The sequence below is a fragment of the Arabidopsis lyrata genome (assembly GCF_000004255.2).
Source record: "Arabidopsis lyrata subsp. lyrata unplaced genomic scaffold ARALYscaffold_7, whole genome shotgun sequence".
Classification (NCBI taxonomy): Eukaryota; Viridiplantae; Streptophyta; class Magnoliopsida; order Brassicales; family Brassicaceae; genus Arabidopsis; species Arabidopsis lyrata.
Genome location: NW_003302549.1, coordinates 10,216,203 through 10,231,308, shown reverse-complemented (window position 1 = coordinate 10,231,308; position 15,106 = coordinate 10,216,203). Strand labels below are relative to the sequence as shown.

Below are 15,106 nucleotides of genomic sequence, written 5' to 3'. Positions count from 1 at the left end.
TATATATATATATATATATATATATATATATATAAAGGGTGATTTAGGTGAATAACCCAAAAAAAAAGAAAAATTAGTTTTTTAGAAAGAAGGTAGAGAGAGATAGGAAGAGAAAGAGAGTGAATATGAGGGTTAGAGGTTAGATATTTAATTTTGTTGTTTTTTTAGGTTATAGGGTGCAATTTCTCTTATATAAATTTATATATGTTATATATGAATTACTATGATATATATTTCAAATATTATATGTAAGAAATTTGATGAAATATGATTCTATTATTCGAAAAAAGTTTGTGTTGTTTTTTAAACTTAATAATTGTTTCTCTACTTGTAATTAGTTTTTAACAAAAAATTTTTTATAAGAAATTACAAATTAGGAAAATCTCTCTATAAATTAATAATTATTAATTTATCGATAAATTAATATCTCTCTAAATTAATAATATTTCTTGGTCCCAACATTATTAATTTATAGAGGTTTTACTGTATATGGAAAAAAACTTGTTGTTGTTTGTTGGCTACCAGTAATTATAGTTTTTTTTTTACCTTGGATTTATTGATTCTTCAGCAATATTAGAACAAACAAAATAGATATTTTAAAGTTATAAATTGTTTATAGTGTTCAAATTTAAAAGAACAAAATACACACAAAATAAACTTCGCATCGTTAATTATTGTGATCTAATGGTAAAATAATTATCTAAAGAAACAAAAGATATATTAATTATTTTTTGTATGGTTCAAATTATGCTTGAGTACCATAAATAAATTTAACAGAAAGAATCTAAGGTTTTTAAAGTATAGTAGTCGCTGGAAAAATATTTACATATCACAATATAAAAATCTAATTTTTGTAAGAAATTAAACATATACTAAAAGCATTAAATAAAACAAACAAATACAAATATAAAGTTATTTATTTATGTATGCATATAGAAAATATAAAATATAGACAACTAAAATACGAGCAAAGGTATATACAAAATCCAAGAAATCGTTTAAATGTCTATCATAAATACTTATATTAAAACAAATTAATTTACAAAAACTACCAGCAGCTTACACCACTTGTTAAATTTATCTCATGTATATTGTTTTCTAAAAATTACTTGATGTTAAACAACTTCTTTAAAAATAATTTTTTTTAAAATTTACCCTGCAGCATAGCGCGGATTTCGATCTAATAAGATTAAAACCAAATATTCAGATATTTTTTAGTCATTTTACAGCAACTACAATTCTATATGATGATTACTATCTTAGTACAGATCAAGATGGCATAACTATAAAAGGAGACAATATAATTAAGTTAATTTAAATTAAAAAAGGAATTCACAAAATAACCGAAGCTGTAAATGAACAAAAAGAGTCCTTCAAATTCTTTTTTTTTGCTGTAATAAGAAATTGTGTTAATGAACAAAAAGAAATCTGAGTACATATCAAAATTGAAGAACTATAAAAGGTTTAAAATGCAATCAAATAACAATTAAATTCACAAAAACAAAGCATACCTTGTAAAAATGGAGTCTAAATTCTTGTTTGGTTAGAGAGAAGGATAGTTTTTTTTTATTTCTTTTTCTTTTCGTGTTAATGAAATGGATAGAGAGGAATCTGGAAGAGATTGAGATAGAGATTTCTTCAGTTTATAAAAGCCAGCCATTGTTGTCTTCTTCAGTTTATAGATACACATCCACAAGTTGCAAATTAAAAAAAAAAAAAAAAACTTTTTTTTCTCTCCTTTTTGATTTTTTTCTTTTTTATTCTCTTGCTTTAATTTGCATAAATGTTTTCCTTTTTATCAGAAAAACTATTTTTATCAGAAAAATTTAATAAAAACTTGTTATCCAACGTTAAGATTTTAATATTCTTTTTTTCAAATGTTTTTTTAAATCTAACACCAATTGATAGATGGATCATCCATGTAAGATTTAACACGAATTTTTATCCAATTTTTTTTTTTTAAATATAGCTTATACTATTCGCTTAAATGATTGGTTCAGTATTTGTTGTAAATTTTAGAAATCTTAAATTATAATTTAAATATAAGGTATGTTTTATACTAAATTAATAGTCTAATACTATAAATAATTAATAACTATTGATTCATCAATAAATAGTTACTTATCTATTGATTGAATAAGTAATAACAAGTTTAACCTAGTGATAAAAGACTATTCTTGGTTTGCTTTCTTTCAAGACCTTACTATGCATTATATAATTATTTAGTTATTCTATTTTATTGTGTAAGAGAGCCGCCTAGGCGGACAAAAAATCGGATCACCGATTTTTTATCGATTTGGACAAAATCGTCGCAGTCCCCTTCCGATTAGCCTAGGAGGCTAGGCGTCCGATTTTTAGAATATGGGCTAAATCCTATGAATATCTGACGAATGAATCATTTATAAGCAAATTTTCTTTTTACATAATAATAATAAATCTATATATATGTTGTATAGTAGAATCTCTTTAAATTGGAGGAGCATCTTGAGGATTGAAAACCATGTGATGGCAAGTAGGGTTACAAGGGTAAGGACAATCTATCTTCTGAAACAATGTTCTTATCATAAACCCAATCTCCAACAACTTTTACTAATGTTTGCAAATTAAGAAGAACATAATGTACATCGTTTTGTTTCACATGAATTTGGAGAAGGTTTTTTATGTCTCGAGTTTTTAAAGCTCGGTTTGAAAATGGAAAATCTTGCCAGAACCATGAAATTTATGTCTTGGTTTTGCAGTAAGTGTAGCAAGAGTCTATGAACATCCCTCTTGATGAAGATCTTTCTAAACTTATCTTTACGCTCAAGAACTCTAGCCTAAGATATAAAAGAACATACAACCCGGAAAATGTTGAAACCATCTTATTCAAGTTTACATCTTTGCCATTTAACGTAAGGATCAGCGGCGCGCAGAGCCAAAATAACAACGTTTTAAACCACTTTGCAAGTGTCAAAAGCTTGTAAAAATTTGTCATTTCGATGAAGAACCAACCAAAACCCACAAGAGAAAACTCAACTTATGTTTGATCAACAAATTAGTCAAAAGCTATAAGCATTCATACCATTATATTGTTTCTTAATGCTAAGAATTGCTGAGAAAGCAACTCCACCAATTTCTTCAATGAACCTAATAGAGTATGCATCCGACTAACGCAATTTCTTATATTATTTTTTATTTTGATAAAAATGTGTTATATTATTGCACCATCGTCCTTCTTAAATCAAGCATTTACAAAAACAAAAACACAAAACTTCAAATATATTTTCAGTCAAAAAATCATCTCCTCAGTCCCAAAAGATCAAACAAGTAAACCAATAATGATGACGTTGAGAATAGTATAAATTTATACAAGAAAACAAGGCTCTTTTCGACGGATTTTCTGACAGAAAAAAACGGTCGGAAATTTTTGATTCTTTTCCAATAATATTCTATCGGATTTCCGACGACAGGCCTCCCGTCGAAAATCCGTCGCATATTCCCGACGGATTCTTTATAGTTTAAACTATAAATAGTAGTTGCATTTTTTAGTGATTGAGAAGTGTGGACAGGTTTTGATTGGACCTATATTGATTGGGCCAAAAGGAGAAAAGTGTGAAGGGCCCAAACATGTAAACAGAGTCTAATTTTAGGGTTTTTTTTTTTTATGTTGGTATAAAGTGGTCGTCTCATAATTTGAGTTGCGTTTAGCCACCGAACCTCTCCGATGAAACTAGAGATCTGATCATCAAAGTATCCATTGAAAAGGTAATTCTTCTTTTGCTTTGTTTATGACTTTGTAGAGCCTTTTTTTTATGTTAAAGAATTGGATCTCGAAATTTCTGGAAACAACAGAATCTCCTGATTTTTCTGAGCTAAATTTTATTAAATACTTGATTTGCTTAGATTGATTAACTTTTGTTTATTGCTTTGTCTGAGATCCAATAATGTAGCGATTTTAAAGATTGTTATGAGGTAAATAATTGTGTTTGTGTTTGTGTTTTTTTACAGGCAAAATATGGATGATAATGAGAAGAGAATTCAACTAAGGAAAGAAGCTCATTCTTTGATTGATCAGATTGGTAACCATCTTTCCAAGTTGCAAGATGTTGTTGCTAATGCCACCGACATTGCTACTCTTACCCTTGTTTTGAATACCATTGAGATGTGCAATTCTGAAGCTGCCAAGATCTTGTCCACGCCTCCACCAGGGGATCAAGGAGACACTTAGCCTATCTAATCCGATGAGAGTTGTATTAACGAGTTCTTCATGACTTAATTGTAGTGTATCGTAATATTAGTAGTGATGACGGATTATTGTCGTTAGATAAAGTTTAAAATATTATTATGTGTTTTCACTAGTCCACATTATTATTGCCTATGGAAATCTTCAGTGTTTGAAACAAACAATCAAAATGTTTAGATTTCCATGTTCTAAATTCACTAATTCTCTAAATAATGAATTCACTAATTCAGTGTGAAAATAACTGTTACACGAAAAAGAAAATCTCCAAACATATAAAGCTGGAAAATAATGCTACTTTATTTAATTGAGTAAAAGAAACAATTTTGCATTTTACATAAGAATGAAAGAGCAACATAAACAGCACATAACAAGTGCTGAAGAAAATTACTCCTATTGCTTATTCTCAACACTCTTGAATTAATCACACTCTTTTTCTCTCTCTCTTCTTCTATAGCTAAACCCTATGAATATCTCACTATATATCTGACCAATCAATCATTTATAAGCATATTTTCTTTTCAAAAATAATAATAAATCTATATATATGTTATATAGTAGAACCTCTTAAATTGGAGGAGCATCTAGAGGAGTGAAAACCCTGTGGTGGCAAGTAGGGTTACAAGGGTAAGGACAATCTATCTTCTGAAACAATGTTCTGTCATAAACCCAATCTCCAACAGCTTTTGCTATTGTCTGCAAATTAATAAGAAATAATGATCATATTCATTGATTCTAATGACATTTTGTTTGAAGAAAATCTGCATTTTTGTGCGAGTTCTTACCGTTCGGTTTAGAATTGGAGAATCTTGCCAGAACCATGAAGTTTGTGTCTCGGTTTGGCAGTGAGTGTAGCAAGAATCTATGAACATTCCTCTTGATGAAGACCTCCCTAAACCTATCACTGCACTCAAGAACTCTAACCTGAAATCTATAAGAGCATAAAACCCGGAATTTTTAGACACTTTTTATGCATTTGATGTTAAGAAAGGATCCAGCAAAATCAGATCATAATTTTTGGTTCTAAGGCTAACCTTGCATAACTTTGATCTGGCTTGGATGACAATTCTTGATGTCAAGTTGACAACTTTGCCATTTTCCGTAAGGATCAGCTGCCCGCGGAGCCAAAATGTTCTTTATCTGATAAAGAAATGTGAAACTAATGTTGAGTTTTTGAAGTTAGATTATGGAAAATAGCTGAAAGATCTGTTCTTTGAACAAATCTTGCAGTGACAAAGAGATAAACTACCTGCCAAGAGTCGTAAGCAGCATTAAGAATGAACAGAGGAGTTCTAATCTGGCGAGCCACGTATTGCGGAAAGAAACACTGCAGATTTTTGGTAATTGATTATACGAGTAAGAATTGAAGAGAAACAAAAAAAAAAAGTCTTTAAAGAGATAACATGAATGCTACTTTACCATTGCAGGAGTTAATCTTGATGTGCATGACCTCGGCAAGTTCTTTGCTGATCCCTGCAAAAACGTTTCATTAAAAAGTTCCAATAACAAGAATGAGCAACTGAATTAACTGTCACTAGAGAGCAAAAGGGAAATAGAAAGCTTACATGAAGAGTAACCACATCTTCGAAGTATGATTTAATGTATTGAACTCCTGAGACATCTCTTCTGAAAACATACCAATGAAAATGTCATTATTAACTTTTTTCAGTCAGTTGATGATAGATAGGGAAGGATCAAAAACAGAGTAATGGTCTTACGTGTTGAGAAAAAAACCAGCATCTGAAAGACATTTTACTTTGGTTCCCATCGGTAATAGAGCACGGAAACTGTCACAATGCATCAGCGAAGCTAACCCGCCAGCTGAACATCCAGACAAAACAGCCTGCCATAGTTTCATAAACGTTTTAGACCACTTTGAAGGGTTAAAAGCTTGCAAGAGTTAATGGAGATTGGAGAAATTTTGTGAAGGCAAGAAAAGCTAACATTCTCGGCGTTTATCATGCCTTTAGCTAGCAGCTCTTGCATAACGGCAAGCCAAACTCGAGCACCTCTGAAGTGAAGATTAGTAGCCTGATCAAATTACCATTATGATTATCGAATAAAGTAAGAAAACACTAAATAAATCTCATGTTTTCTTCTTAGTACTCACAGGGTTCACTGCTTGCACATCTCCTGTGAATGATGACCCGTCACAGTATCTAACTTTCACTCTATTCCAATTGTAAAAATCTGCCATTCCCAAAAAGAACCAACCAAACCCATTATAAAAAAACTTTTAACTTTATGTTTGATCAACAAGTTGGTCAAAAGCTATTATCCTTCATACCAGGATTATATTGTTTCTTATTGCTAAGAATAGCTGAGAAAGCAAGGTTCTCCACCATTTTCTTCGATGAACCTAATCGAGTATGCATCCGACTAACGCAATTTGTTACATTATTGCACCATCCTCCTCCCTAAATCAAAGCATTTCCAAAAACACGCAATTAACATCCACAAAAACTTCACTCAAAAATCATCTCCCAAGTCCCAAAACATCAAACCAGCAACCGATAAAGGCGATAAACTATTCGATAAACGCATGCTCACTAAGGCAAAGCAAGAACAACATCATAACACAAGAGAAAAAAAAAAAAAAACAGAACAAAACCTCAAGCTGTATCAACCAGCTATTGATTCCAGTTCCAGAACCTCTGTCTAAATGATAAGCTGGTGGACTTCCATCCAAACAAACTGCAAAATCAAACAAACATAAATGAAGAATAAAAAAACACAAATAAATTGTAGGAACATAAAATATAAATATATATATATATATATATATATATATATAGAATTTATAACTTACCGGCCCCTTTTGCGACTGCGTTTCTAACATATGTAATATTAACAAAGAGTCCTTCTGTCTTCATTATTACTAACGAACACACCAAAAGAATCAACCATTTCTTGAACTTGAACATTCTGGTGAAAGAAAACAAGCAAAATAAATAAATTAAAGAACTTTATAAAATTGAAGTACAAGTAGAAGAAAATAGCTAACAAAAATGACACTATAGTACTTAAAAAAGACAAATTTTCTTAAATTAGATCCGAACTATATGTTCACACCATTTTTATAGCATTTTGGTCTCTGAAAAAACGATACTTTCAGTTTTTAGTAGATTTTTGCGGTACCTGAGATTTCAATTTCCAGCTGATAAAATTAAAAGAGAAATTTTTTTACCAGAAAATTTACAGAGAGGAAAATTTCATCTATGGATTCGATTTTGTCAGAAATGTTTTTTCTCGAAAAGGCAATGCAAAAAGAAATTCGAAATCTTTCCCTCTACGTAGAAGGAATCAACAAGAAAGTTTTTGCTTTTGCAAACTGGGAAAAGAATAAATCTTTCTTGGAAAGAAAGTTTCAGCCGCAAACGCACTTACTTGTAAACGCGGTTTTCTTACCAAATCCCAAACCTGAGATTAGTGTAAGAGAAACTTCGAAGTTTCACTTTGCTAACTCGGACGATGACTCAGTTTCAGCACATTGTCAGAAGACGCGATTTTCGAGCAATGGTGGAAGCAGAAGAATCCCGGAGAAATTAAGCGTTTGTATAACGCGCGTTTTGTTTGGATCCGACGTACAATGTTTTTTTTGTTCGGAACCCAAGAGCCGACACTGATCCGTTCGTTTTCGTGAAACCAAAAAAAAAAAAAAAAAGTTATACTAATAAAACAAAGAATTGTGGTGTGTACGAGAAGATGATGTGTTTATATACCAAAATGTTTTCAGATTTTACCCGACATTATTATTTCCTTATCAATTGGACCCTTTTTCTTTTCTGTTATAATAACCCCCTTAATACTACTGACTTAATAAATTATCACACAAAATAATATTCAAATCTAATAAGTTTATGTGGTTTTACATAAAAAAATCTTGGTTCTCTAGTTTTTTTTTTAATCCAAACATAAAAAGAAACTTTAACAGAAATAGATGAACGAATCTAATGATTTTGTAAAAGTTACTCATGAGCATCTTTTAGTTGGGATAAAATAACTTGATTTCAAATTTATGATATTTTTTTTAATTTGAAAACAACTATTGTTTAAATATTAATGTTAAATATATAATTCATCTTGGAAATAATATGATTTAAGTAAACTTAAAGATGGTTAACTAGTACAATAAGGTATATGGGAGCATATAAAATACATTTTTTTTTTTTACCTCTTGAGTATAGTATAATATTTCGTTTATTATTGCAAACTTTAAGTTTCGAATCATGTCATGTCCTTTAATCGATTAATTGATTAGTTGGTCAAAATAACATTGATGATTGTGGGGTTGACTGGAAAAAACATTAATGTAAGGGGTGAGATATCAAAGATTGACATAAAATGAGGGGTTCAAGCGTGAAGAAGACTTGAGTTCAGAAATGCTAAAAGCAGTAGTGAGTTGACACGTCACAAAAGGTGTTCTGTTGAATTGGGTTGGATAGGGATCCGACCCGAATGTCGGGGGTGGGTGACGTGATCCGGTCGGATCGGTAATGTAATGTAATGGTGTTGTTGAAATGTTTGTTATGTAAAGAATCTCTTTATCAGCCAGCTTGTGAATTACGCGTTCCACAGCCAACAAACGGCTGACGATTTGTTCGGGAATATGGACTTTTTTTTGTCTTTTCATTTGGTACAAAGTGATTTTTTTCCTCTGCGTACAACCTCACCGTTGTTTCGGCGATCGCCAACTCCTTCTCTTTTCAATAAAGGAAACCTAGTCCAAAACTAGAAGCCAACGATTCTGTTTTATTTTTTTAGCAAATATATATGACAGATTTAATCGGAAAATTGTTAGAGACTATACGATTGGTGGACAGGTTTTCATATTAAAAAATTATGATACATCATAACATATGCATTGTTTCTTTATATATACATAAAAAAAAAGATAGTTGATGTAAAGAAGTAACCAAACAAAGGGACCAAAGTGATGTAACAAGTAAACAACAAAGTCAATTCGGTCTATCTGAACCTCAAAAGAGAATTACGATTATTCATTTCGAAGCTTATCTTATCTTTTTAAATATACTTTCTTTACAAAAACAATTGTGAAGTGTTTAATAATTCAATCTTATTTAGACTTTTGTCACTTGATGTCAAATCTCTTATGGAGCTTGTTACCTAGTGAGCTAAATAAAATAAAACTCTACCTTTCTCACAAAAAATATTCAGTTATTTTGTTTAATATTCAATCATTGTTCTAAATTACATGAATTTCTTATAGTAACATTTATAATTTGGTATTAAACCAAACAAACAAAACTTTTAAAATTGGAATTTGGTATAAAAGCTGGTAGAGAAGTAGTGTAGTTGAAATTATGTTTTCTGACATATACATGTTTGAAATGACCAACCACGAAATATAATCTCACTCATAAGTTTAGTTATTTTGTTCATAAAGACCCACCCGTAAGCTTCAAAATTAAATTTCAAATATTTTTCTTCTAAAATTTTCAAAACTCTATATATCAAATGAACATTCTCAAAACTAATCTCATGTGTTTTTTCTTATAAATCTATCGGACCAAAGTAGATCAACTAGGCGACATTAGAGAAGGTATCAATCACTAAACATGCCATATGATTATGGTTCATGTATCATTATCAAATGATTAAATAGATGGAAGCAACGTGCCGCATTCAAATCTTATTTTTATTTTATAACGAATTTATGAACCGAATTGCATATTGCATATGATAATATTAAAAATATAAAAAGTTTTTGACAACTGTAAAACAAAGAAGACTCAAGAGACAGTTTTCAATTTTATAACAGATTCCGGTGACCGTAAAACATTAACTACCGTTTTACTTTTTCTAATCGGCGGGAGGAGCAAAGCATATGATTGGAGAACGAGTGTGTGGTTGACGCGTGGCGGCAGATGGAGTGATGAAACACGTGATTGACGGTGGGATTCTTCTTGCACAACAGCTGTTTAGTTAATAAAAGTGACTTTTTAACATTCTAAAAAAATTTGGGCATATAAAAGCCATGATTAGTCTGACACTACCGATGATCCAAAGATTGTTGAGCTAGTGCAGAAAATCAAAATCAAATTAAAATTACTAAATCAAAAAGGTATATTGTTCAATCTATAATCTTTTTATACTATATGACTAAGAAAAAAGTAAGAGGAAAAAACTTTAAAATTCAATGCTATCCACAGAATATATATGTTAAATTCTTGGTGAAAATGATAGTCACAAAATTTCAGGAAAAAAGAATGAAAGAAGAAGAATGGATCACCGAGAACCTGTTTATAACTTTTGCTAGTTCATATCAATTATCCAAAAAGAAAATGTGGTTTACAAATTTTTGATATATTATTTTTAAATATAGCATTTATTGTCCGTTTATAATTTTATATAACCAGAAGAGGAAGAGAAGAATTTAAATACGTCACATTGAAGTTAAACATATGACCAGTGGGATGTAAAAGTTTGTCCAACCATTTTAATTGGTCTTCATCTAGTTGATCACTAGGGCTGCTTTCAAGGTAAGACTACAATCCACGAAACCAGTGGGCTCCAAAATTGAAATAGTTATCATCATATGTCGTATACTCACATCAATGTAGCAAGTTGCAAGATCATTGTGAATTAACAGATTTGTGGATATATATCGGCTTCTCGTATGAAGATTTGCTCATGCACAGTTATTGTGTTTTGCTTACCAAATGATTGATACTACTTGAAAGTGATCATTGCACTTCTAATTAGTTGAATATTTCTAAACCCGATTTTCCTCATTTGGTGTATCTTTTATTATTACTGTGGACAAAACATAGCACTTGCATGACTCGAAGAGTAAATGATTTTTTTTTTTTGGTCTCAGATCCGGTAACCACAGGAATAATGTTTTGCAGTCCAAATAATGATAACCTAGCCGGTTAGATTGATGTTCTTTCACTGCTGTCAAATATAAATATATACTGTATGAGTTATTGGTTGTTAATATATTTGAAAAACCAATATTCGCATATGCACATATTATTTTATTTCAGTTCGGATCATATCACAACAACAATAATAACACAAATATCAGTTAAAGATATTTGTACACAAAATTTTATACGTTTATTTAAAAAAAAAAATATGTGGTGGTCTATTTTTTTTATTAATTATAGTGGAAAAAGAAAAGTATAAATATTTATTGGTTTTTGATATATTTGGAAAATTCAAAACGTCAATCAAGGAATCGAGCGAGTAATTTTTTTTGTGGAGTTATAAGTTTCTTTGTAAAGTTATGGTATCGAGTAATTTGTTTTCTATTAATTAAGAAATATGCTGCCGTGAAGAAGATCATGTTTTGCAGCTCATCATGAACAAATTAGATTTGTTTGAGCCTAGCTAATGGGGATATTATGACAATTAAAGATGTTATCACTTATCATACTTTACTAGTATGTTTGGTTACGTTCCACCTACATATATATGTAATACTATATGGTTTTTGATTTAGTATTATTTAATCAATAGCTATGATGCTCTTAATGACGATAGTTATAAATCCAGTGTAGAGCATAATAGTTTGACTTAAAACTTAAAAATCTTGATGTTTATTGCATCATCTAAACAAGTTGGTCATGTGTTACAAACTTGTAACAACTTGCAGTTGGTTTAAAAGTAACACAAGGTACATACTTTACCAACAATTTCTATTTATGATTTATTCAATATATAAAGCCGTATATTAGAAATAGAATAGTCTGGTTATTGGTTAACTTGGGAGAAATACGAATCTATACTATTAATTGGGAATCACTAGATAATAAAAAACCTTTAAGTTGTAGAATATTACATAGAATGCCATTGATTTTTTTTTTTAATTTGAAGAAAGAAAAAACAATTGAAAAAATCAAAATTAAAATTAATAAATTAATAACTGCCTAATATTTTTGGAGATTGTTTAAAGAAGATTCCATAATAAATCAAGATATTTAATTCAAAAATATATATATGTAAACTTATTTATTTTGGTAATATATTATTACTTATTAGATATTTCTGGAAACGACAATCTAATTTAATAACAAATTATTATTTAGTTTAGATTTTAAAAGATTTTCGTAACAAAACTATGCTAATTAATTCTGATTAAATCACATGAAAAATAAAAGATTTCAAATTTTATTTTCCAAATATAAAAAAACATTTAGTATATTTATCATATATAATCTAAACTAAATACTTTCATCCTTTTAAATATAGCATATTCAACAAATAAGTTTTGGATTTTAGATATGTAAATATCTAGAAAATATTTGCAGTATACATTAAAATATTTTTTAAAAAAACGGGTAGTTTTCAATATTTTAAATATATATTACTAAACTAAATTTGAGTTATATAAAAGAAAATATATTTTTGAAATGTATTATATTAGTTACTATATCTCCAAATAAGTTAATATTTTTCTTACCAAAAAAAAAAAGTTTAATATATTTCAAATCAAATAAATTATTTTATTTCGTAACAAATTGTTACAAGCTTTTGGAATATACATTCTTCTAAATTTGATTATTTTCTTTTTAAAAAAATATTAAAATGTAATTTAAATATCATTATGCATACATCCACGTTGATTATCTCATAGTTAATCTAGAAAATCGATTCTTTAAACAATAGATGGAGATCTAAAAGTAAATTACTTCATGTTCTTATGATGTTTATCTCCTAATTTTACTAACCTCCTATGAATATCTTTATGGTTTTTTGTTTTAGGGTCAACACTAGATCACAAGTCGCTTATTGATCCATTCACAAAGAAAATATATTTCATAAACGTTATCATATATTTAATTTTGTATCTGTTAAACACATTTTAATCTCTCCTTTTTATTGTCTATTGGCCAAAGCAAGAGATTTGATTGTAAGGAATTCAAGACATAAAACTGTCTTCGTATGGATGTTTATCATGTTTGGTGCTATAAATATTATATTCATTCATTTTCGGTTCTTCTTATTTTCTTATCCTGTTTGATTCTAAACACTCTTTATAGAAGTTCTCTTTATTTATGTTCCTCAGTTAAGTATTTAAATTATACGGAATTGAGTTTTCTTTTCCAGGTTCAACATTTGATACAGTACATTATAATTTATATACTACAATATATATCAACAAAACAACAAAATAATCTATATTTACTAAAACTTTATTACAATACATTTCTTAAAATACGAAATCCCGCACGTATGTGCGGGTCATGATCTAGTATCATAATGTTCAAAAAGCATTCTTAATTTCTATATGAACAATTTATTCATATACTCCCTCCGTTCTTTTATAAGTGATGTTTTAGAAAAATACACATCGATTAAGAAATCATTTAATTTTTGTTTATTTCTAAACTAAAACATCATTTATTATCTAATCAATCAACAAAAAAATAATCTACAGAATATAAATTGTCAAAACTAATAAAAAGTAATTAATTTTGCATTGAAAACTGAAAACATCAAATATATATATATATATATATATATTTTTTTTGTAAACTAAAAAAAAAAAACATCATTTATTTAAGAACAAAATTAGAAGCTTAAAACATCATTTATTAAAGAACGGAGAGAGTATATGAACAAGAACATGTTCGCATTTAAGAAAACATTAGCTGGCCAACTATGTACCAATATTTAATCGTTACGATATTACTTTCATTTTCAACAAAATAATTAGTCAAGTTTCGTGAAGTGATTGGGTTAATATACAAAAATCCCTTTGACAAATATATATATATATATATACACGAAAATCATAATTTTCTAAGAGTTTGGTCCATTTTCAACAGCGATTGGTCGTTGTTTATCTTTTTGTTTCTTTTTTGTTCCCCTGTCATTATTTATCAACCTTTCATGGATTGATGATTATCCAATAACATATTTAATCCAGTCAGAAATTAATATGGTCCCATCACCTCGATCGTCTATATTATGTAGTATGTCTAATTGTCTAAACATAATATATATCATTTGCTAATTAATTTATGTTAACAATCAATGTTAATTTTGGCCACTCTTCAAAACCAAAGAGAATTGCTCATAAGAACAACACAAGAACACAAGTTTCTTAGACAACTTTTCTTCTCCCCTTTCATTAATCGACATTAGTCTTTAAATAGAGAAACAACATGGAAACTACAATTACGGAAGTTGGAAGAGTGGGGAATATATATGCTCCTAGTTTAGAGGAGAAAACTATTTCTTCCTCAATTAATAAAATAAACAATTCTAATTAATATCCTAATAGATTTGCTCTCATCAATTTAGCGTATCTATTCTCGAATGCATATATAATAAGTATTGATCTGTATTTACACAATATATACTATATACTAATCAATTTAGTGCTTCTTCTACCATACATAGTTTGATTAGGAAGATTAAAGGACAATTAATTATGCATTAGACCAATGAAGACATAAATGGTGTAATGCTGATACTCTTATAAGCTGCGTAAGTTTTAATGTAAATCACAAGACAAAGATTAAAGTTATAGAAATAAAACAATTATATGAGGACGAAAAATAATATTCTCTTAAGTTTACGGATGTTAGCAACTTGTAACATTCGTATCAGTGAATATACAGAAACATTCCATGTGGGTTGTTCCAAGAAACACCATCAACTAACATTATTATGTAAATCCAGTTAAGCTAATCACATGATTATTACTACATAATTAACACAAAAAATGTTATACGAATATATACTTTATAACTTAACGATTAGACGAGTGTGATCATTTCCCTCGACTTGGCCATTTATTCAACTAGATCGGTTTAATACTTTAATTCATAATGGAAGATTTTGGTGTTACCAAATTAAGATTCTAGACAACTAGCAAATTTAAAGCCTTTTGATGGTGGCTAAATTTTAATT

The 15,106-nt window shown here is 29.1% G+C and overlaps 1 protein-coding gene and 1 long non-coding RNA gene across 2 annotated transcripts; one reads left to right on the top strand and one right to left on the bottom strand.

Moving 5' to 3' along the window:
* Positions 1-3,647: 3,647 nt before the first annotated feature.
* Positions 3,648-4,357, top strand: LOC9304011. The gene is made up of 2 exons (XR_002330578.1): positions 3,648-3,744; positions 3,988-4,357. It is a non-coding gene; the product is annotated as an uncharacterized LOC9304011 (long non-coding RNA).
* A 138-nt stretch (positions 4,358-4,495) lies between these two features.
* On the bottom strand, positions 4,496-8,013 carry LOC9304010 (pectin acetylesterase 8). Its single transcript, XM_002867892.2, has 13 exons — positions 7,607-8,013; positions 7,029-7,144; positions 6,831-6,913; positions 6,507-6,636; positions 6,330-6,409; positions 6,164-6,250; positions 5,938-6,062; positions 5,785-5,845; positions 5,639-5,692; positions 5,469-5,546; positions 5,254-5,359; positions 5,005-5,150; positions 4,496-4,915 (listed from the first exon to the last, which is right to left on the bottom strand). Exons 2-13 carry the CDS (start codon positions 7,141-7,143, stop codon positions 4,787-4,789), a joined length of 1,194 nt encoding a protein of 397 aa, XP_002867938.2. The 5' UTR covers position 7,144; positions 7,607-8,013; the 3' UTR covers positions 4,496-4,786.
* Positions 8,014-15,106: the final 7,093 nt, after the last annotated feature.

What these genes read in the sequence shown, in the direction of transcription:
- LOC9304010 (XM_002867892.2), bottom strand. Translation starts at nt 7,143, where the DNA reads ATGTTCAAGTTCAAGAAATGGTTGATTCTTTTGGTGTGTTCGTTAGTA. An exon ending in ATGTGCAAGCAGTGAACCCT is followed by an intron (nt 6,251 to 6,329) that starts GTGAGTACTAAG and finishes TAATTTGATCAG; the next exon opens with GCTACTAATCTTCACTTCAG. An exon ending in GCATGATAAACGCCGAGAAT is followed by an intron (nt 6,063 to 6,163) that starts GTTAGCTTTTCT and finishes AAACTATGGCAG; the next exon opens with GCTGTTTTGTCTGGATGTTC.